The 24,147-nt window shown below is 60.0% G+C and overlaps 3 protein-coding genes across 8 annotated transcripts in view; 2 read left to right on the plus strand and 1 right to left on the minus strand.

The window, feature by feature from the left end:
- C1H22orf39 (chromosome 1 C22orf39 homolog) lies at nt 1-2,509 on the plus strand. Of its 2 annotated transcripts, none has more exons than XM_043489585.1 (3): nt 1-122; nt 227-518; nt 882-1,854. In XM_043489585.1, exons 1-3 carry the CDS (start codon nt 99-101, stop codon nt 980-982), a joined length of 417 nt encoding a protein of 138 aa, XP_043345520.1. In that variant the 5' UTR covers nt 1-98; the 3' UTR covers nt 983-1,854. The 2 variants fall into 2 exon arrangements, with proteins under 2 accessions (XP_043345520.1, XP_043345525.1); XM_043489590.1 differs by lacking the exon at nt 882-1,854 and adding an exon at nt 1,861-2,509 and having other exon boundaries at nt 2-122; nt 227-394.
- A 2,382-nt stretch (nt 2,510-4,891) lies between these two features.
- On the minus strand, nt 4,892-7,551 carry MRPL40 (mitochondrial ribosomal protein L40). Its single transcript, XM_043489583.1, has 4 exons — nt 7,357-7,551; nt 7,167-7,250; nt 6,004-6,162; nt 4,892-5,326 (listed from the first exon to the last, which is right to left on the minus strand). Exons 1-4 carry the CDS (start codon nt 7,407-7,409, stop codon nt 5,002-5,004), a joined length of 621 nt encoding a protein of 206 aa, XP_043345518.1. The 5' UTR covers nt 7,410-7,551; the 3' UTR covers nt 4,892-5,001.
- Nucleotides 7,552-8,133: 582 nt separating this feature from the next.
- The window catches only part of LOC122454877 (protein HIRA), a 47,126-nt gene continuing 31,112 nt past the window's right edge, over nt 8,134-24,147 (plus strand). Inside the window, exons 1-5 of one of the 5 annotated variants that reach the window (XM_043489551.1) lie at nt 8,134-8,318; nt 19,745-19,807; nt 20,755-20,865; nt 21,879-21,969; nt 22,909-23,003. In XM_043489551.1, the coding sequence (XP_043345486.1) occupies nt 8,282-8,318; nt 19,745-19,807; nt 20,755-20,865; nt 21,879-21,969; nt 22,909-23,003 (397 nt within the window). In that variant the 5' untranslated portion in view covers nt 8,134-8,281. Of the gene's footprint in view, nt 8,319-19,744; nt 19,808-20,754; nt 21,071-21,878; nt 21,970-22,908; nt 23,004-23,160; nt 23,228-24,147 lie in introns of those variants that run through there. The other 4 variants (XM_043489560.1, XM_043489570.1, XM_043489577.1 and 1 more) reach the window with 4 other exon arrangements.

Here is a 24,147-nt window from a genome sequence, read left to right on the forward strand (position 1 = left end):
CCCGCCCCCCGTCTGTTATTGGCTGCCAACCCGGATATCCCGTTCACTGGCGAGTCTCAAGGGGCCGCCCCAGGAGGCTGGTCCAGCGGTTCCGGAACATGACGGAAGGTGAAGGCTGGCGGGTAAGCCGGGTGGGCGCTGGGGTCCTGGGGAGCCGAGTCCGCCGGTCGGAGTCGGCGGGCGGGCACCTGGTCCCCCGCTCACGCCCCCGTGCCCGCCCCCGCAGCCGCCGCGCCCGTGCGAGGCCTACCGCGCCGAGTGGGAGCTCTGCCGCAGCGCCGGGCACTTCCTGCGCCACTACTACGTCCACGGCGAGCGGCCGGCGTGCGGGCAGTGGCGGCGCGACCTGGCCAGCTGCCGCGAGTGGGAGGAGCGCCGCAGCGCCGAAGCCCAGGTGAGGCCAGGTGACCCGACCGGGCCCGCCGAGCCCTGGAAGGCCGGGAACCAGAGGCGCTGGGCGCAGGGGGCGGGCCTTCAACAGGGACTTCGGGTCCAGCCCTCCGCGTGTGCTTTGATTTGTATCCTTCAAAGGTCAGTCTGGCAGTCAGGCTGGGAGAGGACGTGGTGCAGGCACGGAAACCAGTCTGGAGGGGCTCTTGGTCCATCCGTTCAGCAGACACTTACCGCTTGGACGCTTTTGGATGTACAGGAGCGGTTAGAACACAACCTCTGCCCTCCTGGCTCCTACATCCTAGTCTGGAATACAGTGGTGCCCTGGAGCTGATGGCGGGGGAAGGGTGGAGCGGAGCTGTGAGGGTGCAGCGCTCGTGGGGTGTGCCAACAGGACTGGCGAGTGTAGATGCCCAGTCCCTGAGCAGTGGGAGACAGTTGGTGGGTCTATATGGCAAGAAATCAAAATCCTTTATACATAGCTTGTAAAGATAGCTCTTATATATCAGTAAGAGAAATGGATTTCACAATGGAGAAGTGGACAAAAGGGAGAGAGAAGGGATTCACCCTGAAAGGACATCAAATGGCCTGATACACATTTAAAATGACAGTAAGTGGTTTCTGCCCAGCAAAACATCCACTGGGGTTTGGAGAGTCTGAGCACCTGGGCAGTGCTGGTGGAATGTGGGTATTTTGATTATCTAAATATCAAATGCATGCCTTTTGATCTCAGAGTTTTACTCCTGGAATTTTATCCTAGGGAGTTAATTGGGTGACAGTTCAAAGTTCAAAATGTCCTGAAAGTGACCTGATGTCCAGTAGTAGACATTTGACCAGATAACGAATATCTTCCCCATCGCAGAGTACTACACAGCCATTTAGTAACCTACCCACTTGTGGGAAGGTGCCTGCGGTATGTCACATAATGAGGAAAGCAGGAGGTACATCTGTCAGGAGGCAGTTATTCCTTCTTTAGGGAAACAGGTGCAGCTCTGAGACACGGGCCTCGAGTGGAAGCTGTGACCTTCACCTCGGGGCTGGAGGTCTGTGGGGCTTTCACGTTTGCTTTGCGTTTCTGATCACTCTTAACACTCAGGCGGAGGAGGTAAAATTCTACATGTAGAGTGGCCAGCACAGCTCCTGGAAAACCCCAGGCCCCATCGGGATTGTGACCTGCTGCCCCGAGTTTACTGGCAGAGGTGACTTCTGCTGTCGGTCAGTCTGTGGCCTCTTCCCTGCCTCTGGCCAGTCTTTCAGGCTCACCTCTCCTCATGGCTAAGCCCCCAGCCTGTCTCAGCTGGTGAAGCTGATTAGGTCAACCGAAAGCCTCAGACCCTGGGGCCCAGGAGAAGTGTGCACCTATATGATAGATGTTCACGGTAGCTTGAAGAGGAGTGATCCCGGTGTGTGCTGGGCTGCACATGTGGGCGGGTATGTGTGGGGCTGCCCGTGACCAGGTCTCCTTTGCAGCGGTCCCTGTGTGAGAGCGAGCGGGCCAGAGTTCGGGCTGCACGGAAGCACGGCCTGGTGTGGGTGCCCAGGCAGAGCCCCCCAGAAGACTGGCACCTCCCTCTGCCCGAGGACAAGGACGGGTGACCGGCCCAAACAGTCCAGAGGGCCCCTGGGAGCTTCTGCCTAGCGTGAGACATGGAGCCCTCGCCTCCAGCCTTGCCTGCCCCGCTATCACCCCCAGGCTTGGAGCCGGTCCACCCAGCATGTGGCATCCCTGCGGGCAGCCAGGCAGACCTGGGGACAGCGGCCCAGGAGAGGCTGTCCCGAGGGCTGGGCTCCTCAGACGAACCCTCCAGGGGCAGCTCTGACCCGTGGGGACACTCGGTGGGGGGAATGAGGCAGCCCCACCTGACCCTGCTCTGGTGACCACCACGCACCTTGGCCACGGTGCCCTCCTGCCACGGCCACTCACCGCTCCTTTCCTTGGAATTTCCCCCAGTTGTTTTTAGAAAACGTGGATTATATTAAAAGACATTTCACAGGTTTGATTCCAAATAGAAACTGTAAATTGCATCCAGCATTTATTGAAAGAGTTAGATGCAGGCAGTTAGAATTTTGTATGCTTACATTCTTGTAAATGCTTTAAAAATACATGTGTTTGAACCAAGGGGAACCCTCGTTCTTTGGAGGTCTCTTTCTTCTGCTGAAATGATGTAGTCTCTGGGGCCATGCGGCCGGCCTGCCGCCTGGTGCTATGGACCAGGCCTGCAGCGTCTCGGCTGCCCCCCGGGCCCTAGCCGGGGCCACAGGTGTGGCTCTGCATCATGGAACCCATTCTTGGGGACAGAATAACCCACCCCTTCAGAAGGACGTTCATTATAGGGTCCCCACCGTGTGCCCCAGGGGTCCTCTGTGACTGTGTACCTGTGAGCAGTGGGGGTGTGCGCACGGGACCCCCAGAGCAGAGGTGAGTATAAGGAAGGCGCAGGGTGCTCCCTCTGGCAACCAGGGCCTGTCAGCCGTGGCTGCAGCTCTGTCCATGGGCGTTTCTGTGCGAGGAGAGGGAGGGATGGCTGGGCCCTCCCCGGGTCTGAAACCCGATGGGGGGCTGTGTGCTGGGAACGGCGGCCACCCCCTGGTTCCCGGGATTCCTGCGGCGGGGCACTGGCGCCGGTCAGGAACCCCACACCTACTCGGATGCTGGTCGTGCCTCCAGTGCAGGGGAACGTGCCTGTGTCCATGCGTGTCCACGCCCTGGGACTGCAAGCCTGAAACGGACACGTGGCCTCCGTCCTGTTGAGTTCAGGGGACGGACATGAACGTTCAGGCGTCAGCTGTGAATAGACTGAATCGGGCAGCATCTTCCCAACCCTCGGGACAGAGCTCACGGTGACGAGCTGTTTGGGGGTGACTTGGTGCAGCACCCACCAAAGCCCACAAGGACGTGATCTCAGGGACGCTGGTGGCTCCAGGGCCAGGGTCGGAGCGCCATCCTGGGGAGCCTGTGATACGAGGACTTGCGGCGGGGCAGCGGGCGGGGAACCGGTACCCACTCGGGCAGCACCCTTGGCCTCTGGTGCAGGTGAGACTAGCCGTGCGTGAGACGTGACCCTACGGAGCTGTGCTCGGCACCTCCCTACCGACCTCCAAAGAGGTTGAAACAAAACAGCTTGGCCATGACCTACTGACTTGATTGTCCAACCTCTCCGAGGAAAGCTACAGGGTTGAAAAGCACCTGTGAGGGGTGCTGCGGTGGGGAAGGCTCTGAGTGTGGCCCTGTCTGAGGAGGAGGCTGGAGGCTTGCAAGGCTGAGAAGGAGCCACAGGCTGATGAGGCCGGGGTGGGTAGCCAGGGTCCTCTAGGCCAGTGCACAAGCTCAATACTCACTCAGCTGAAACATCCCCCTGTGTGCCTGCCCTGAGGTGGGCCTCTGCCTACACTGCCCCTCGGCCCCTCGCTGCTGGGCTGCATCATGCCCCCCACCCAGTTCCTCTGGGGGAGGCCTACCCCCTGCTGCTCTGTGCGTGCTGAGCCACTTCAGTCGTGACCGACTCTTTGTGACCCCAAGCACTGCAGCCCGGCAGGCTCCTCTGTCTATGGGATTCTCCAGGTAAGAGTGCTGGAGTGGGTTGCCATGCTCTCCTCCAGGGGATCTTCCTGACCCAGGGATCAAAACTGCATCTCCTGTGGCTCCTGCATTGCAGGCCAGTTCTTTCCCGCTGAACAACCAGGGGAAGCCCCAATCCCTGCTACTGAGCGTGACTGTATCTGGTCTTCAAAGGGGTGATTAAGGGGAAATAGGATCACTTGAGTGAGTCACTCAGTCGTACCTGACTCTTTGCGACCCCATAGACCATACAGCCAATGGAATTCTCCAGGCCAGAATACTGGAGTGGGTAGCTGTTCCCTTCTCCAAAGGATCTTCCCAACCCAGGGATCGAACCCAGGTCTCCTGCATTGCAGGCGGATTCTTTACCACCTGGGCCAGAGGGGAAGCCCAAGGTCGCGTGGACAGGCCCTAATGCAATGACCGGCATCCTTATGAGAAATCAGGGCACGGAACGACCACGCAGGAACACAAGACGATGGCCATCTGCAGGCCAAGGAGAGCAGCCTTGGAAGGCACCAGCCCTGCCCACACCTGGACCTGGGACGTCCAGCCCCAGAACTGAAAGAAATAAATGTCCGCCGTCTCAGCCCCTTGGTCTGTGGTGTCTGTTCCGGTGCCAACCTTACTCACAACCCCCCTGCCCCTCACCGAGTGGCCTCAGCCAGGTTAGGTGTCAGCCATCCTGGAGGACACACCGCCTTACCAGTGGGTCCCTGTCCCTGACACTCTGCTCGGCACCCCAGCTTAAAACCAGAGCTAGCCCTGCCTCCCCTTGGGGTGCATGCCCTTCACCTCCACTCCTGCGGTCACTGCCTCTTGCCTCTGCCCCTTCCTGATCACTGGAGGGCAGCAGTCAGCGTGAGGGCCTTCCTCTCCCCAGGCCAGGCAAGCAAGGGCAGCCCCCTCACCCCCGGTGGGTTAACTAACAAAACAGAGACACAGGGTTCAACACGTTTATTCACAGCAGGCCTGACCGGTTAGCAGCAGACCGGAGCCCGGTGGGGTGGGCTCTGCCGGGCAGTGTGTCCTGAGGGCGGCCACCCGCAGCCCTACCTCTTGAGCTCCACCTGTGTGTACACCTTGGTGACGTCCTGGTACCTGCCTTCCGGGGGCTGGTAGTTGGCGATGGGCGGCGTGTAGTCTGGCCCATGCCTCTCGAAAGGAAACAGGCTGGGGTCCCGCTTGGTGGCCTCGGCATGGAGCTCCGGGGCCGTGAGCTCCAGCTCCTGCAGAGCTTCCCGCTGGGCCTCAAGCAGGGATGCGATGGCGGCCCTCTCCAGCTCATGCTCACGCTGCTTGAACAGCGACCACTTCTTCAGGAGCAGGGCTCTCCGCTCACTCTCCTCAAAGGGGAGCTCCACTGGCGGCCGCTGCCTGGGAACACGCAGAGCCAAGGGCGTGACCTGGAGGCACAGGCCTCGCCAACCGACTGCACGGGACCCGAGTGTCCCCGCTGGAGATGCGCGTGGAACACGGGGACAAACCAAGGGGCGGGACGGTGGATGTGGCAACAAGGGAACCACGCCGGTCGCTTTACATGGAGACAGGAAACAGCGATGCCCCAGCAGGCCGTGGTGAAAGCCGGCTTTGGAGAAAAGTCAAATGGCGGCGTGAAAACAGACACCAATATCCCAGGGAGTCGACAGCCTGTTATCAGCCCTGCAGACCCCACACCGCGAGGTCCCCGACACAGCGTGGCACTGCTGTATAAACGGGCTCTGACGAGGCAGCGATCCCGGCCACCCCACTCCACAAACACAGGCTTCAGGCCTGTGCGTCCCGCAGCAGGAGGCTGAAGGTTTCCTGCCATCGGAAGGGATGGGGGCTGTGGGCCACATTCGAACCCGCTCGACCCCTGCCCAGAGTTTCACGCCCACACTTGGCCGTTCAGGAGCAGCGCCCAGTGCTTCCTCCAGGAAGAGACTCGGCATGGGGCCAGGCCAGCCCGGGTCTATGACCCTGCCCATGATAGGTGTGAAGCTCCCGTGACACCACTTCCTGAAGGTAACAGAACTGTTTTGCCCCAAGACCTCAAACCCAGAGGCCCTCACCTCGCTTGATTCAAGAACTTGACCGGGGTGATAAAATCCTCAATGGGAATCAGCTCCTGGGTCGCCTTCTCCAGTCGCCGGATCCTCTTTTTCAAGCGCTCCTTCACCGCCTGGTCTTTCTTGGGGTCCACCTTCTTCTTCTTCCGCAGAGGCTCTGCTCTAAAGCACAAAGTGGACACTGGAAGTCTTCCTCTGTGGTCTCGTGAGCGTGCAGAGACATGGCGCTAGGGGAAGTGCCCACACACTGCAACTGTGCTCTGCACTAGGGAAGAACCGTGTGCGCCGGCCTCCTGGGACAGCCTCCAGCAAGGGTCCTCAGAAGGGCGGGCATGTTCAACCCAGGAAGGGGTGGAAAAATTCCATGGGGTGTCAGGGCATAAATTAAGGAGAAGTGCTCATTTCTAGTGCAAGGGTTCAGGTAGGCCTTGAGATAAACTGAAATATGAAAATACCAAACTGATTAATTACACGCTCATCCCTCATATTTTCTATGTAATTTTTAAGCTGAAGTACAGTTGTTTAACACTGTTGTGTTGATTTCTGCTGTACTGCAAAGTGATTCTTTTATGCATACATACATCTTTTTTCCCATTCTTTTCCATCACATTATCTGAGAATACTGAATCTAATTCCCTGTGCTATACAGTTAGGCCTTGCTGTTTATCCATTAAAAACTTGTTACTCACATTTTAAATAGATGTGTGATTTATAAACATGAGTAACACTAAAAGAGACAGTATAACAAAAATGACTAGGAAGTTCCTGTTTATACCATTTGACATGTTAACAAATTTCCTCATCCTCCAGCACCAACAAGTCTGGCTTACCTTGACACATCACTGTGCAATAAGTTACTATTAAGAACAATCGAATCCTCTGGCATCAAGACTGAGTCTCATCACGCCCGTACAAGATGTCCAGGGTCCCAGGTGGAAACAAGGACCCTCCGGCCTCCCCCCACCTCTCCAGGGAGTAAGAAACAGACACTATCTGTGCTCTTTAAATCTTTTACATAAGAATCCCTTCAAAACGAATTAACTTTTCTTCAAACCATTCTGCATTTAATTTTGACCTGGTTAGACAGAAACCGAACGTCGCGCACCCTCGCTCTCCGGGCGCCCGGGCGCGACCCCCGCCCGAGGCCGGGCCGGCGGCCGGGTTACCTCATGGGCACGAGGCCCCAGAAGGACAGCAGGGAAGCCCGCCGCCGCGCGTCCCTCGTCTGCGTCGGCCGCGCCCCCAGGAGCCTGGAAGAGACCGGACGCGCGTCACCGTCCGCGTCAACGTGAGGTCGCTCGGGACCCCGGTGACTGCCTCTCAACCCACACCCCCGCGCCCGCTCTCCGCCCTCACCCGCTCGCGGGGCGCAGCGCGCGCCAAGCCGCCGCCAGCGCCGCGGCCGCCATGCCCCCGGGTCGCCGGTTGCCGCTTCCGGGCGCGCGCCCCTCGGCCGTCCGACCCGCGCGGTGCGCCGCTCTCCGGTCCGGCCGCAGCGCAGCCTCGCGGCCCGGCGTTCCGGCTACCGCCGCTGCGCCTGGCCCCGCCCCCAACGCGGCCCCGCCCCGCGGCCGGCGCCTCGCACCTCGCGCCGCTCGGGGGCCTCCTTCCCGCGGGCGCCGCCCACGGGCCGCCAGGCCTGCTCCCCGCGAGGGCTGTCCCCCGCGCGGTGAGGCCGGCGGCGCCCGGGAGGCCGAGAGCCCTCGCGCCTCAGGCGAGCCGGGCGTGCGGTAAACGCCGCGGCTCGTCCGCCGGCGTCGGGTCCGGGCCTCGGCGCCGCACGTGGCCCTCGCGCGCGGGTGCTCAGTGAGAGCACGCTGGGGGCGGCTAGCCGGCCGGGCACCGCCGGGGCAACGGCCGCCCCCCGCCCCAGGTGCCGCCCGCCCGCGCGCGCGCCCCCCGCCGGCCAACCCTAGTCCCCGCCGCCCGGGGCGGATCCGAAGTGGCGCCGCCCGCCCTGCCGGCCCCGGAGCCGCTCGGCCCGAGCACGCGGGGAGCGGTTTCCCGCCGGGGCCGTTTGGCAGGTGCGCGCCGTGACTTCCGGCGTTGCCCGGGAGCCGCCGGAGGAGGAGCGGCGCGGGGGATGCGGCTGTGGCGGCGGCGGCCGAGCGCTGGGGGCGGCTGTGGCGGCGGCGGCGGGGGGCGCGGGCAGGCGATGGCGCGGCGGCGCTGAGGGCACGGGGCGGGCGGCGGCCGGAGGGCGGGCGGCGGCGGCGGCTCCATGGCCCGGGCGCGCTGAGGGACGCGGCTCTCGCCTCAGCCCGGCGGCGGCGGCCAAACAATGAAGCTCCTGAAGCCGACCTGGGTCAACCACAATGGTGAGTGCGCGCGGGGGCCGCGAGCCCCGGGGCGGGCCGGGGTCTGGGGCGCGGGGGAAGCCGCCGGCCGGTCTTCCCGCCTCACCCCGGCGCGGGGCGCCCGGGTCGCGGGGCCGGCGGGCGCGGACTCCGTCCTCACTCTGGGGCACCGGGCGCCGCACGTGCTCGCGCCCCCGCACGTGCGCGGAGCCCTCGGTCGCAGCCCAGCGGCGAAGGCGACCCCGGGCGGAGGTCGGCCCGGGCCAGCATGTGACGGCTGGGCGCGGTGGCCCTTCGCTGGCGGCGTGTAGACCTGGAAGGGGCACGTCCTGCTGTACCCGAGGCTGGATCCGCTGACTCTGTCTCCGAGTGGAGCCCCGTGACTCCGGGCTGAGGCCCCCTAGCTCGCGGGACCTCGTTCGCACCGAGTTAGAGCGTCAGGGCTCCTCGGGTGGGGCCCGCGGGGCGCAGGTGTGTGCTCGGAGAGCGCCCGCCGGGGCCCCACGGCACATCCGGAGCGGACTGGTCAGTGCCCTGGGTGAGAAGAGACTGGTGCAGAGACGCGTGCGGCGACCGGCAGGGCTGGCCTAGTTCTACCTGGAGCGCACACCTGCTGCAGGACTTGGCCTTGGCTCCCTGGGGACGGGAGCGGAGCCAGCCGCCACCCTCCACGGGCAGTGCGGGGGGGCCTACTCTCCAGCCCAGGGTCCCTCCCGCCGCCGCCGCCGGCTGTCTGACTGCTGATAGATAGGCAGTCACCCTGGTTCTGTCCTGTTCCTCATTTCTACTCAGCCGGGCGCCTAGAGGGAGCTGCAGTGTTCTTTTTAGAGCTTGTCGGGTAGGTACTTTCACCTTCTCTAAGCCAGTAGCTTTTTAGTTCTGAACTTGGATCTCAGGATGCTTTCTTCTGCGGCATCTGAACTGAAGACCAGTCTGTTCTTTGGCTTGGAAGTGCTCTCCCTTTCCATTTTTCTTGCAGGGTATCACGTCTCTTGTCATTACCCAGGGTCCGGGTGAGGTCCCCCTTTGCTCCTGAGTTACTCCCCTAGACCCTCTCCGGCCCCAGGGTGGGCGCCTGTGTGTCCCCAGTGCGGGGACTGCCTGGCTGCTCCGCATCCCCCGCCACACTCAGCTGTGCCTTCTGTGCAGAGGGTCTGATGATGCGGCTGAGCAGGTGAGAGCTGAGGGGGCCCGTAGCTGACGAACTCGGCTGATGGTGCGTGAAAGCAAAAGCGGTGAACTCTGGTTTCATTTTTCCTGCCTTTCTCTCCAAGCGCATTTCCTGAGGTGTAGAGTGAGGTCTCCCCCAGCAGAAGTGGGCAGATGTTCAGTAATTATAAATCGTGCATGTGAGTCAGGAAAGGAAAAGTCAGTTGCTGTGCAAGTGAAGCCTGAAAGAATCTTCACTCGGACACACCGCTCAGCCAGGTTGTGTGTGTGGTACACCCTCCTCCCGTCTTCCTCCCGCTGTGTAATTTCTCCCCTCGTGATGAACTCTTTTGTAGGACATGAGTTTTACGCTGCATAAGCACAAGCAGGTCGGGATGCTTAAGCGATCATTTAGGCGCAGATGGGAAAGAGTCTGAGCTGGGCGGGGTGGGCCGGACTGTGGGCCGGGGCTCCTTCCTGTGGCCTCTCCACCGGCCTTGAGGACAGGGAGCCTCACGGTGTCTGCCCTGCCTGCTTTGTGGTGCGATTGGGGTGTTTGCTTGGGGAGGAAGACAGAGGGCTCCCCAGAGTCTGGAGTGCATTAGAAACCTAGGAGATAACGATTAAAGAAATTGAGACTCTTTTAGACCTGTTCGTTGTCAAATCTCCTTTCTTTTAAAGTCTCCTGAAATCAGCCCCAGTCTCATGGAGCGTTCAGACGGACCATTGTTGGTAAATGACGGCTCTTCTGAAGCGCAGGCTAACTGATGGTCTGGACCACACCTGTGCTGTCCTGTAAAAACTGATGAATGGCGGGAGCTGCTTGGAACCCCAGTGGTGGGTGGTGGCCAGCAAAGCCACCCTTACTTTAGTTTAACAAACCAAAGAGATCGAGGTGCTTTGGAGAGTACGTCACTGTGCTTTCTGGTTTCCTGACTCTGCACTCCATTTCCTCACTGATTAGGTAGTTTGAACATACTTTTTCTGGGGTCTCAGAGCCCAAAGAGGGAAGGAGCAGAGAGCCCTGCATTTTCCGTGGGGGCAGGATCCTTTGGATGGGGTGAGCGGGCAAGTGTCTGTCGAGGGCAGGTGTGCTCTCCCGTCTTCTTTTCCGGGCTGACGCGTGCTGAGGCCTTGCCTCTAGGGGAGGGTTTCTCCATCTCAGCGCTGCTGACGCCTTGGGGCGCGTGACTGCATGGAGACCAGCCCGTGTGTTGTACAGTGTTAGTGGCAGCCCTGGCTTCTGCCCTCCGGTGCCAGTAGCACCTTCACACAGCGACACACAGACATCATCCAGTTGTGACGATAGCACTGGTCTCCAGACATAGCCGGTGCTCCCTGTTGGCCAGGTCAGAAGCCCCAGTCAAGAACCACTGTGCTGAGGAGGTGAGCTAAATCTTGAAGTCATGTCACAGAAATGAGCTTTGAACATGGGGTCAGATCAGGTTCAAGACATCATCGTTTATTAACTGAATTCTTGGGCTTTTGACTCCACCTTCTGGACCTTGGTGAGATCCATCCCTGCCGTTTGATCCTGTGCCCAGACTTGGAAGGCTATCTTCAGCTAAGGCGTGTTACAGGAGCTCCTGAGGTTTGTCATGTATGTAAAGGTTACATACAAGAGACTGTTCACACACGTGCGTGCACGTGGTTCATTCTATGTTCTTGGAGACACTATTCCTTTGTTGCTCAGTTATGTCCGACTCTCTGTGACCCCATGGACTACAGCATGCCAGGCTTCCCTGTCCTTCACCATCTCCCAGAGCTTGCCCAAACTCACGAACATTGAGTTGTGATGCCATCCAACCTTCTCGTCCTCTGTCGTCCCCTTGTCCTCCTGCCTTCAGTCTTTCCCAGCATCAGGGTCTTTTCCAGTGAGTTGGCTCTTAGCATCTGGTGGCTGAAGTATTTTATTTTAGGCCTGGCCAAGATAAGGTTTGCGTTTAATTAGGTTATCACTGTATGTTGGTTCGAAAGTGAGGGTAGTTACGTTTTGATTGTAGGAAAATGTAGTCTGTATGTTGAGAAAACTTCACTGGAGATTCATGGTTCTTCCTCTCCCTGAGCCTTTGTCCTCTTGTGGAGTTCATGCACAGCTCTTGAGTGAAGCCCATTCCAACCAGAAGGGCCAGGACTGAAAGAACCACATCCTGCTTTGGTTTCTGGCTTATGCTTTGATGGCAGTGTTATAAAAAGGTGTCTGGCAAATTTTCAACAACGGGGTAGTTTGTCAGTCGTCCCGTTGCTTTGTGGTGTGTGTTTTTCTCCTGTCTGTGACCCCTTCTCATCCCACAAAGGATTTAAGGCCTTTTACCGCCATTTAAGAATGTCAGCTTGAAGGGGAGACGCAGGGAAGGGAGATGGTACCACAGCTGCCTGGTCGTTCCGTAACCTGTGCCATTGGCCCAGATCAGACTAGTCCAACAGGCTGGTGTCTGGGGACGTTCTGGGTTTCCACCGCTGGCGGGGATGGAGCTCCAGGAGCTGGTGGGTAGGGGTGCGCTGTGGCCTCGCCAACGTCACCCCGCAGCAGTCAGCTGGCCGACGCCCGTGCTTGGGGGTCACTCTGGGTCAGCGTGTCTCTCGGTGGTTGCTGTTGGGGACTTGTTCACCCATCCCACTCAATTGTGAGCTGCTTGAGGACAAGGGGTTTGCGTTTTATTTTGGAGTCAGGTGGTCCTCCTCTTGAGTCTCTGCTGCTTGCCAGACGTGTATTCCAGAAGGCTCTTGACATTTCTTACCTGGTCTGTTGAGTGAAGCAAGTAACACCTGCCTCGCCTGCCCCCAGCTCACCTGTGAAGGCTCAGGAAGTGTATACTCTTCACACACTCACACCAGCTCACGCCTGGAGACAGTAGGTGGATTTTGAAAAGTAACCAGAATACGTCTGAAGAGGGCTCAGAAGCAGCTAGGTGGGATTTTGCTTTGCACTGTACACTTGGGGTTTATGTCCTCAACACTGAACCCTCCTGCAGAGAAGTCCTGTGGGATCAGAGGTGAATGTGTGCCAGGCAAGCGTGGGGAACAGACCGCTGTCCAGAGTGCAAGGCGGACAGCCTCCCAGGAGGAGGCGGGGTTGGGGTACGCGTGCCGTAGGCCTGAGTCTGGCCCTTGGGAGGACGGGGGCGCGGAGGACGTGCTGCTGCTGGGGAGTGTCTGGAGTGAAGGCCCCGGGGAGGGCTCTAGCAGGCGAGCGTGTCCGCGTGGGGACTGTGCGGGCCTCAGCAGCTGGGCTGTGGGCTGGAGCCCGGGGCACCTCCCTGGAAGAGTGGGCTCCTCCTGGGGCATTGGGGGGGTGCCTGGGCCTTCCTGGGGAGGCTGAGTGTTACAGGAAGGCAGTTTCCTAGGCCTGGGTGCGAGACGCAGTGGAGGCAGGAGGTTGGGGTGGAGGTGAGCCAGGTAGAGGCAGGTGACCAAATTTGAGACGCTCAGTGGATTACGTTAACATGCTGAGAAGAGTAGGGATGGAGGTCAGGAAGTAAGGTGTTTTCAGATACTTCTTTTAACTTAAAGAGTGCTTAGAAAGCTGCTTTAGCCTTATGAGTAGAATTGCAGTCATATAGCCAGGAGGGGCCTGCAGCCTTGGCGCCTGTCTCAGGGCCTGTCTGCCTCGACCCCTCCTCTTCCCCAGAGGTGTGAGGTGCCTCTGTTTCTGCAGGGGTCTGCCCGTGGACTGTCAGGCTGTGCGGCTCCTGAAACCTGGGTCTGGATGAGCCCTGGGGATAAGCATTTATGCGAGCACATGTTACCGTCCTGCTGAGGTGAGCAGCGCACCTGGAGACGGAGTGGGCATTGGGCCTGGCGCAGACCCCGGCCGCCCACCTGCCCTCCGAGCGTCTGCCGCGTGCCTGCCTCTCCTGCAGGAGCAGGGCACAGCGCCGCCCTCTCAGGCAGCAGGCAGTGCCATTCCCGCCAGGAGGAGTGGGGGGGGGGTCTGCTCAGGACTCATGGGCACCTCGTGTGAGAAGAGGGGCCAGAAGGCCTGGCCGCCTCCTGCGGGCTGAGGGCCTGGGGCTACGTCTGCGGGGCCTCAGGCTTGTCCCCCGCTGGGCAAGGCGCTTAGGCCTCTGCACTCCCCCCAGGCTGCCAGCAATCCACCCCTAGGTGGGAGCATTCCAGCGGAGGGCAGCCAGAGTGCGCCTGCGGGGCGGGCCTGGGGAGGGGCACGGCCGGCTTCCCTTGGGTGCAGGAGTCGCCTGGCGCGGCCTCGTGACTCAGCCGGGCCGCAGGCCTAGGCCAGGTGTGGGAGCTGAGGGACCTGGGCAGGGGCTGTGACCGTGAGCCGTGCAGGAGGCAGCCAGGGTGGCGCCGGTGCATTGAGCGTGCACGTGGGTGTGGGTGTGTGTGTGGGTGTGGCATTCACACACACATACACACACATATGCTGGTTCTGAAGTGTAAGTTACATAGTGACCTGCACAGACACCAAGCTTCCCACATGGTGAGTTTTGTCAAGCAAGCAGGCTCTGTAATCTGTTCACCACTGGAGATGCGGGATGTTTTAACCTCCCCAGAGAGTCGCCAGGTGAAATATGGGGTGTGAGTTGGGTGTGAACGCGACCCCCAGGGTCAGGGAGGCTGTGGAGGAGCAGCCGGGGCGCCTTGTCAAAGCGCCGGCTCTGCCTGGAGCTGCCATTGCAGAGCAGGAGGGGTGGCTTCTGAGTCTGGCCGCGTCCACCACCAAGTTGGGCTGCACGGGGGTGTTGATGGGGTGTGGTCTGGAGAACAGAGCGCTTGGTGATTTTGCACTTGTCTGAAAAATGTAAAATAGTTTTTCTCAGAAAAGTAAAACCCGTTTTCTTTAGGAAGTTAGAAAATGCAAAAACGAGAGCACGTTGTTAAAACTTTTGAACGTGGTCTTTCAGACCATTTGGAAAAGATAACTGGGTGACTTGGTGCTTTTAAATACACGCACAGCTTTGGGACCTCCCTGAGGGTCCAGTGGTTAAGACTCCATGCTCCCAGTGCGGGGCCCGGGGCTCAGCCCTTGTTGGGGAACTAGACCCCTCGTGCTGAGTAGGACGGCCGAAAGAAAGAAAAACACACAGGCTTTATTTAGTGCATAGACTACATCATAAAGGTGCCTGAACCGTTTAAGACCTTAGCCACAGGCCAGCCTCACAGCTAACCCAGTGTTTACATTGTAGCCTCCCTTCAGACAGCTAAAGTGTCACCAGGCATTTTTCACTTAAGTAATATTGTAGGGGTTTTGTTCTTTTTTTAAATTGACCCAAAACATTGATTTGTTTCAGGTGTACAACATAATGGTTCAAAATTTGTACATATTGCAAAAATGATCATCGCAATAAGTATAGTTAACATCTGTCACCTCACGTAGTTACAGGATTACTTTTTCTTGATGAGAACTTCCAAGATTTACTCTCAGCAGCTTTTACATACATAATACCGTATTATTAACTATAGTGTGATTTTTTTTTTTAGGTTGTTAAATAGATTTTCCAGTCTATGGGAATATTGTACTTGGGTGTTCTTATCTTTCTAATGGATCTGGGTAGAAGGGATGATGCCTTAGAAATTCATAGGAAAAGGGACAACGGTCTGTAAACAATACACCTGCACTGTCTTCACCTCTGGTTCATGGCGCGAAAAAGCCAAAACCAAAACCAGCCCAGCAACAGTTGCATGATGTGATTCTCCAGCTTCCTTCCTGTGCGCTGTTTTGAACGTCTTGGGCAGCTGACACCTAAGGTGTCCGGCGGCAGTGCTGACTTAGGACCCAGAGGTGGTTGTTGAAGTGCTGGGGGTCCCAGAGGCCCCTCGGCTGTGCAGCCAGGCTCTGCTCCCCGGCGGGGGCGCCACATGAGTCCCTCTCAGCCAGGAGGACCTGCCGTCCCGGCAGGTGTGTCAGAACTCAGGGCCTCTGCCCAGCCTTTCGCGACTGCTGGTGTTTGGGGGGCCTGCTGTGCACTGCGGGGCCTGGGGAGACCCTGAGGAGGCAGACGAGGGACCCAGCCCTCGCAGTCCACATCCTGCTGGGCAGAGTCCACACCCATTCCTGGAAAAGCAGACTGGTGCTGGGGGTGGGGGAAGCCGGTGAGGGGAGAGCTGGTGGGCGCGAGAGTGAGGCGCTGGGCCCTGTGGGCCCGGTGGCCTGGTGGGCGGGCAGCCGGGCCTCTGCAGAGAGAGTGCAGGCTGTGGGATGGACGTGCACACTTGTCGCCTGCATGGGAAGCGTGTCCGCATACTGAAAGCAGCCACGGGTGTTTGACGCTCGTTTTTATCTCACAGATGGGCACGTGGTTTTAGAAAACAGGCTGTGAGGGTCTGTGTACATGTCTCTTGCTTACTGAGGTTCCGCCTGGGTGGGTTCACCTGCGTGTCCACAGCGGGAACGGCCGCGTGGTTCCAGCACCTGCACAAGCACGCCCAGCTCCCTCCCCCGCCCACCCGGTTGTGTGCATCCTCACGTGGTCTGGTCGGTGTTGGTTAGTGTTTGTTCAAGTGGTGAGAAAATAAACCTAAACTTCATCGTGTTAACCATCTTCTACATGTGTTATTTAGTCATGTCCTGTGTGTTCACGTTGTGGGGCAGCCAATCCCCACGCCTTTTCATCTTGCAAAACTGAAGCTGCCCCATCCCTTGGCACCGCCATTCTGCTTTGTCTCTCTCTCAATTTGACGCCTCTCGGACCTTTATACAAGTGGAATCGAACAGTATCTGTGCTTTTGTGACTGGCTGATGTGAATTAACAGAATGTCTTCGCGGTTCTTCCATGTCGTGCCTGTGTCAGGATTTCCTTGTTTTTTATTGCTGAGTGATGCTCCACTCTGCAGATGTACTGTGTTTCCTCCTCCGTCATCCACTGCTGGGCCCTGGGGCTGCGTCCTCCTCTTGGCTCTTGTGGATGAAGCTGCTGTGAACATGGGGTACAAATACCTCCTCCAGACCCTGCTTTCAGTTCTTTGGGGCATAAACCTAGAAGTGGAATTGCTGGATCCCAGGTAGTTCTGGGCTTCCCTTGTGACTCAGATGGTAAAGAATCGGCCTGCAGTGCGGGAGACCTGGGTTCGATGCCTGGGTCAGGAAGATCCCCTGGAGGAGGGCTTGGCAATCTGCTCCAGTATTGCCTGAGAATCCTCATGGACAGAGGAGCCTGGCGGGCTGCAGTCCATGGGGTCACAAAGAGTCGGATACAGCTGAGCGACTACGCACAGTCCAGCGCGGGTAACTCCGTTTGTACTCTCCTGAGAGCTGCCGTGGGGGCTGCACCAGTTTTCGTTCCCACCAACCCATGGGGTTTGTTTCTCCACCTCCTCCCCACCAGCCCTGGTCTTTACTTTTCTTTTTACGGTGGCTGTCCTTGGAGAATATCTGTTTGAGTTCTTTGCCCATTTTTTAGCGGCTTCTGTGATCCCATTTGCTGATGTTTGTCTGTTTTGGGCTGGGATTTCAGGCCTCAGCTGCTACACTCCGGATCTTTGTTGCAGTGTGAGGGCTTAGTTGCCCTGCCCTGTGGCACGTGGGATCTTAGTTCCTGGACCAGGGATCGAACCCTCGTCCCCTGCATTGCAAGGTGGATTCTTACTGGACCACCAGGGAGGTTCCCCTCGACCCATTTTAAATCAAGTTTTGGAGGGTTTTTTGATCATTAAGTTTTAGGAATTCTCGGTATGTTCTGGACATCTGGCATTACCAGTATTTTCTCACATTCTGTGGTTGCCTTTTTACTCTGTTGATAGTATCCTTTGATGGGTGAAAGTTTTCAAGAAATCCAGGTTGTCCATTTTTTCTTTTAATGCCCATGCCTTTGCTGTCATATCTTAACAAATTGTTGCCCAATCCAGTGTCATGAAGCTTTTTCCCCTCTCTGTTTTCTTCTAAGAGTTTTCATAATGTTATGTTCAACATCTGGGCCTTTGATCCATCTCAGGTTGGTTTTTGTAGGTGGTGTTAGGTGAAGGTCAGGACTGGGGGCCTCCTGAGGCCTGGGAGGAGGGTTCTGTCTGAGCGCCCCTGTCAGAACCAGCTTGGTAGCTGACTCTCTTCCTGCCCAGTGGGGAGCTGAGTGCTGCGGCCCTTGGATCTGCACCCCCAGACAGGGCACGGGAGCAGGGTGCTCTGGGGGGCTAGGGTCAGGGCCATCTGGGAGCAGAGCCTGAGAGTGGGCTGCCGGTTGCAGCGGCTCCTGGAGTGTCGCTCACTTGTGTCGCCGTCTCTGTAGAGGGATGGGCTCTGGTGGCCATTGGGGGCGCATCTCTGTGGTCCCACGGTAGGTTCTCAAACTGCAGCCACCGCCAGAGCCCCTCAGAGGTCTTTCCGTGTGTCCTCTGACCCGAGGTGCGTCCCTGCGGCGGAGACAGGTTCGAGCCTCGCTGAGCGCGGGTGCACCCTGCTCTGAGAGACTCCGGACTGAGGCGTGGGCCTCAGAGGCCCTGTGACTCGGAGTCTTCATCTGTCCCCTGCGGTGCCAGCCGGCCGTCTGGTAGATTAGGGTTCCGGCTGCCTGTCTGGTAGAGGAGGGAACCGCACAGAGAGGTGAAGCATCTTCCTCAAGGCGCTGCGGCTGGTGAGGGGTAGGGCCGAGGGTCCATCCCAGGCCCGGGTCCACCCCCATGTCCTCCAGCTCAACAGTTCCTTTTCCGTGGGAACCGCTACTGCCCCTGCCCCAGGGTGGCAGCCTGCCCCAGGCTCTGCACTCCTAAGTGGCACCCCATCTTCTGGCTGACCCTCTGCCTTGGGGGCTCAGGGCAGCTGTGGTTTCTGCAGGAAGCCCCGGGCTCCGCAGCAAGGCTCGCGGCAGGGCCAGGCTCGGTGTCCGCACTGTCCCTGCCCCCCTGGGCTGTGCTGTGCCCGGCCCAGGCTGCGGGTGCTCAGGGTGGGTGTGTAGGCAGGTGAGTGTGCTGGGCTCCAGCCGGGGACGTGGGCGCTTCTCACTGCTGACCACTTAAAACCGGTGCCAGCTCAGCTGGGGCTTCATTCGCTCCGATGGCAGCTGCCCAGGCAAGTTGGCTTATGCAGAACACGAAGGAGCAGGCTTCTTGGGTTATCTTGTCCCCGCGCGTCCTTTCTCTTCCCCGCGGTGCAGATGGCAGGAAACCACCTTCTCAGCGGCTTCCCTGCAGCCCCTCCACTTGCGGGGAAGGGTGGCACGTCCCCCGCGCTGCCCATGCCTGCCTTCCCCTGGCCTCTGGGGACGGCTTCTGGGCTCTCCTGAGGGTGGCGGGGGCCCGTGCAGGTCTATGCCCCGGATGGGCTCTGGCAGCCGCTGCGCATGGGTGGCTGCTGCTGGTTCAGGACTGACAGCCGCCCTGGCGCCCAGCTCTGAACGTACTGCCCGTGCTCGGGACGGGCCCACGGCTGCCGGGCAGAGCTCACCTGTCACAACAGAGCTGCGGCTCGGGGCTCGAATGACTGCTGCCTCCAGAACGCAGAGCAGGAGCGTTTGGCGTCTGTGCCCTGCTGCTCCCTGCCACCGCGTCATGACCAGGCAGGGGCCTTCCCCGGCCTCATGGGAGCTTGCGCTTGGCTTCACCGAGGCTGTGCCCTCCGGGAGACGGCACTGCAGGGAGCCACACTGCCGTTTGGTCCCCGCTTGCTGTCATGTGACACCAGAGTCTGACCTGCATGCCCGCGTCCACCGCGCCCCTCTGGGGTGATGGAGACAGAGCATCCTCAGCTGAGAGACCCCTGGCGACCACCCCACGTCTGTGTCGGTGACCGCTAACGTCTAGCTCGCCATCAGGCCACTCGTGTGTCCCTGGGCCGGGCCCAGGGCTGAAGGAGGCCAAGAACTGGGAGACACCCACGAGCGCAGACAGTCTGCTGTGGTGCCTACGCCGGTCAGTCTGCCCAACTGGCTCCAGCCTCGCGGCCCCGGTGGGGCCTGGGCTTCCCCACGGGGACTGCCGTCTGATTGACCGCACTGTGGGGCCGTACTGGCGGAGACGACTCAGTGACGCCAATGGGCCCAGCCGTCCAGGGTGGGGGTCACGATGAAGGGGTGGTGCCCATTGCTGCCGCCCCTGGGACCGGGGCCGGCCGAGCTGCCTCTATGACCTAGGCTGTCGGCCTCCCAGACATGCCCACCTGATGGTGACCTGGGTGTGAGTGTGGAGTCTGCAGGCCCAGCCCGCGGGCACAGGACGTCATCCCGCTGGCGGGCTGCGGGCTGCTCCGTGCCTGGGAGGCTGTGGGGCAGCTTGCGCTGTTGCTAACTCGCGCCATTTGTTGGCCGCCTGTTTTTTTGCCTCAGAGCAGTGATTAGGGTTAGTACTTGAATAACTGGTATATTGCATGTTTCGGATTGTAACTATGTGTTTCTTTTCTCTGTTTCCAGGCAAACCAATTTTTTCAGTTGATATTCACCCGGATGGGACCAAGTTTGCAACTGGAGGGCAAGGTAGGTTCTGGGGAGCAGCGGGGTGCTGTGCCCGCCCCCCGCTCTGCAGTGCGCCCATGGCGGGTCATGGCCAAACCTGGGGCTCAGCGCGCGCTCTAAGTGTTTTGGCAGCAGGTTTCTGTTCTGACCCTTGTTGAGTGGGCTCCTGTTGAAGGCAGCCTGCATCCTGGCTTCCTGAGCGCGGGGAGGCTGGTGGTCCCACGACAGAGCGGGGGGGGGGGGCCCGCTGGGCGCAGGCTTCAGCCCACCGTCACCGCGCATCTCTCGACTCGAGCGAGCTCCGCACTGTGCCCAGGGCTGGGCTCCGTCCTCGTCCGCGGGGGTGCGCCTGCCTGCCGGGCTGGCACCCTGAGGTCTGGGGCTGATGAGCAAGTGTCCTTACATCCTGGCCGGGAGGCCGTCTCAGGAGTGCTGTGTGGAGATTTTGACATGTCCATGTCCAGGCCCTTACTGGTTTTCACTCCTGTGCTAGAGAGTTAGTGAGGGGCTGCCCTTTGGGAGTTCCCAGCAGTGGGATCCCTCCCAAGGTGCCCAGGCGTGTGTGCTAGCAGAGTGCCCGCTGCCAGGCGGTCTCCCCCCGGCGGTGATGGCACAGGGTAGGCAGGGAGGTCGCGAACCTTTTCCCTGTCGAGGGCACGTTTCAGGCTCAGTTCTCAAAACGTCCGGTCAGCTCGGTGGGGGCAGCCCTGACAGGGGGGCAGGTGTGGGATGGCCTGCACAGCCGCTTGTGTCCCAGATGGGGGTCTGGGTCCCGGGTGGGCATGAGGACCCCCTGGGCCCCTGGTGGGCCCGTGTTGGAGGCCAGGGCAGAGCCCCCAGCCCCCGAGCCCAGCAGTGCTTGTTTCTGTTCATTCGACCGGTTGGCCTGACTCTGCCGGGCAAGGGTGGGGCATGGCGTTCTGTGCCCACTCCAGACTCATCAAGCTGTTTCTGCTCCTCCGTTCCAGGACAGGATTCTGGGAAGGTTGTAATCTGGAATATGTCTCCAGTCCTCCAGGAGGATGACGAGAAGGACGAGAATGTCCCCAAGATGCTTTGCCAGATGGACAATCACTTAGGTATTACAGGGTGGCCCTTTGCAGGCTTTGCGTGTTGGCACAGTGCCCAAGGTTAGCACGTGTGTTTATGATCAGAGAGATAAGGCCGTGCGGCGCTAGCTCCCGTGGCCTGCTGTCTGACGCGCAGATGTTGGCTGCACACCTGGGTGAGTTATTCAGCAGAAGACCCGGCCCGCCCACAGAACCACCTTTGGACAGTCTGCAGGTACCTCCGGTGATTTCCTGCTCACGAGTCATTCCTGCCTGATTCCACGGGGCTTTGGGACCAGCGGCCTGGAGGCAGTAGGGTTCCGGGGAAGGGTGCCCACGAGACAGCTAAGCAGATGCCGGGTCGGCTGCCGTGGCCCTCAGGGCCTCCGCCAGGCCCTCAGGGCTCCCCAGTGGGGTTGCAGTGTCCTCTCCCGTGGTCGCGCCGTACTTCCCTGCCCTGGAGCGCCCGGAGGCCGTACCTGGCTCTGGGGCCCGCCCAGCTGCCCCGGAGACCCTCCACTCCAAGTTACGCCCCCGTGTGCACTGCGCCCCTCCCGTGTCCACAAGAGGGCCACAGCCCGGACACCGTCCTGTGTCGTGGGGCTCCGGGGGCTCGGACCGGCAGGGCCTGGATCTCTGCCCGCTTAGTTGGTGCGTGCAGGGCTGTCTGCCTGCGGTTAGGAAAGAGCTGGTAGGTGGCTTGAAGCCAGTTTGATGCTGTACCGAGCCGCTTCCCCGGATGCTTTGGAGAGGGCGTCTCGGCCTTTCCTCACGAACCCTCCTGTGGAGGGTCGTCCCTAGTCAGAGACACATCTCAGCAGTCTGCACCCCTGCTGACGTGAGGGGTCTGAGTTCCCAGTTCCTGTACCACGTGCTCGGCACTGACCTCCCAGAGACGAGGCCCCCGCGGACCCTGATCTGGGGGGGCGCTTGTGCAGGCAGTCGGCGCCCTGCACGCCCTCCTGCCCCGACAGAGTGGCCTTCAAGAGCTGCACCTGCTGCCCGGCCCCGCGGACGTGTGACCACTCTGTTTCTCTCCCCAGCGTGTGTGAACTGTGTGCGATGGTCAAACGGTGGGATGTACTTAGCTTCCGGGGGAGACGACAAACTGATTATGGTGTGGAAGCGGGCTACGTAAGCATCATTTTCTTTTCTTCGTCTTGTATCTAGAAGCTTCTTTGCTGGTCTTTATCCCACCCTGGCACTGAGATCCCCAGAGCTCCAGCTTCAGGGGTGGCAGGAAGTACACGTGGAGGGGGGCAGCCACGTACGTGCCTGCAGGCCTGCTCAGCGCCCCCGGGGCTGGCACTGGTGGCCTCTCTGGTTTGTCCTTCGAGAGAGGCCTCCCCGCACACGGGGTCCTGCGGTGGGGTCCAGAGCCCGCGCTTCTTGGTGTTCACCTGCTCCCTCTTGCCCGGGACTCCACAGCCCTGCCCGCCCCGAGCGCCTGCACTGCACCCACAGTGCACTGTCTCCTGGGGTCTCCCAGGTTGGTCCTGGGCCTCTGGGCCAGGCAGGCTAGGGACCAGATGCCTCCAGCTCAGCCGGAGTGTCTCTGGGGCTGCGTTGAAAGAGCCTGCCTGTAGCCTGCACAGGTTCTTCCGGACGGAGGGTGTTAGCGGGTCACGCCTGCGGGGCCCGGGGACCACCCCAGCGCTGTCCCGGCCCCAGCGTCCCAGCAGGGAGTTCACGGCCCTGCAGGAGGGCCTCAGGGATTCCATGGCTTTAGCTAACGTAGAATAACATATGTGGTACCCAGTTTGGGAAACGGAAAGAAATCACAATCCCACCACTTAAGGGGAGCCACAGGCTGTGTTTGTGTGTTTCCACGTGTCCTGGGCTGTGCTCCAGCGTGGATGACGTCAGGGAGCTTGTTCTGAGTGACACCCGGGCCTGTGGCTGTCATGTCACTCTGTCTCGTGGACACATTGCCAAGGTCGGTCAGGCTGCGAGTGTCCGCCTGGTGCACAAATGCGGCCTCGCCCGCCCAGCCCCCACTGTGCAGCCGGCCGCTGTCTGTCTGTCTGTCTCCGTGGCGCCAGCCCGGCCCCCGCTGACTCCTCTCTTGCACAGGTACATCGGGCCCAGCACCGTGTTCGGCTCCAGTGGCAAGCTTGCCAACGTGGAGCAGTGGCGATGCGTCTCCATCCTGCGGAGTCACTCAGGCGGTGAGTGGGCTGCCCAGGGGGGCACCAAGCGGCCCCGTGGATCGCGGGGCCTCAGCGCAGCCCTGCATCTGGCCGTCCCGACCCCCCGCCTGCCTCTAGCGGCGTCAGTGTCCCCACTCCTGCCCTCATGGGCTGTGTGTTTATATCTTTAATGTAGAACTCCCCACGTCCCGCTGTTTATCCTGGGAACTGAGTCACTGCCTCATCAGTGGATCGCTAAGTCCGTAAGCGCACTTTCTTTATTCCACAGAAACCCGCACACGGGGGCCTACTGGAAAGCTTCTTCCTTGACTTTGAGTGTGTTTAGAGTGTTTTCAGTGGGCACTTTTCAGGTCTGGACCGAGGTGGACAGCACTCGGTCAGAGGCCAGGGACCCCAGAGTCAGTGCAGTTCAGTCTTCCTCCGAGAGCCTGCAGTCTAGCCAGGGGGCTGGGGGCCAGCCGTGAGCTGGCCGCATCTCACCCGCTGCATCTGCAGGGCAGCTCTTGGGGTGCTGGTTGTGCGTGCAGGGCCGGTCCTGGAGGGCTTGTGGCTCTGCTGATGGGGGCCCTTACAGCCCTGGGGCACTGTGCGACAGGAGGCAGACTCGGGCTCAGGCGGAAATGGCCAGGGCCCAGCCGGGCCTGTGTGCATTGAGAAGAGACAGACCGGGGAGCTTCCTAGGGCAGAGCAGGGGGGAGCAGGCCCCTCGTGGGTGCCCGCAAAACCAGCGGTGGGGGGGAGCCTGCAGCTGGGGAGGGCAGAGGGACACGCTGCATTTGATGCTGGAAGGGTGAGCGGGGGCTGAGGGAGGGCTGCTGGGTCACCTTGACAGGGTCAGCTGTGTAACTAACCACCTTGTTGGCAGTGCAGCCTTGTTGGGCTTCTCTGGAACCCGGGGAGCTGCCCGTGAGGTTACCCAGGTGGGGGGCTCAGAGAGGACTTCCATGGACCCACACCTGAGACTGGGTCTGGGCCCACTCCCCAGGGCTCCTCACAGGTAGGCAGGGCTGCCCACCTTCAGTGGGGGCACCTGCCCCCTCCGGCAGCAGGTGTGAGTAAAACCATTTAAGAAAAAGGAGAAAAGCAGAAATAGATGGGTAGAAAGCATTGGATCTTGAACAGCAACGTGTGAAAACCAGGTACTGGGCATGTTTAACCAGGA

The sequence above is a fragment of the Cervus canadensis genome, chromosome 1, assembly GCF_019320065.1.
Source record: "Cervus canadensis isolate Bull #8, Minnesota chromosome 1, ASM1932006v1, whole genome shotgun sequence".
Lineage (NCBI taxonomy): Eukaryota > Metazoa > Chordata > Mammalia > Artiodactyla > Cervidae > Cervus > Cervus canadensis.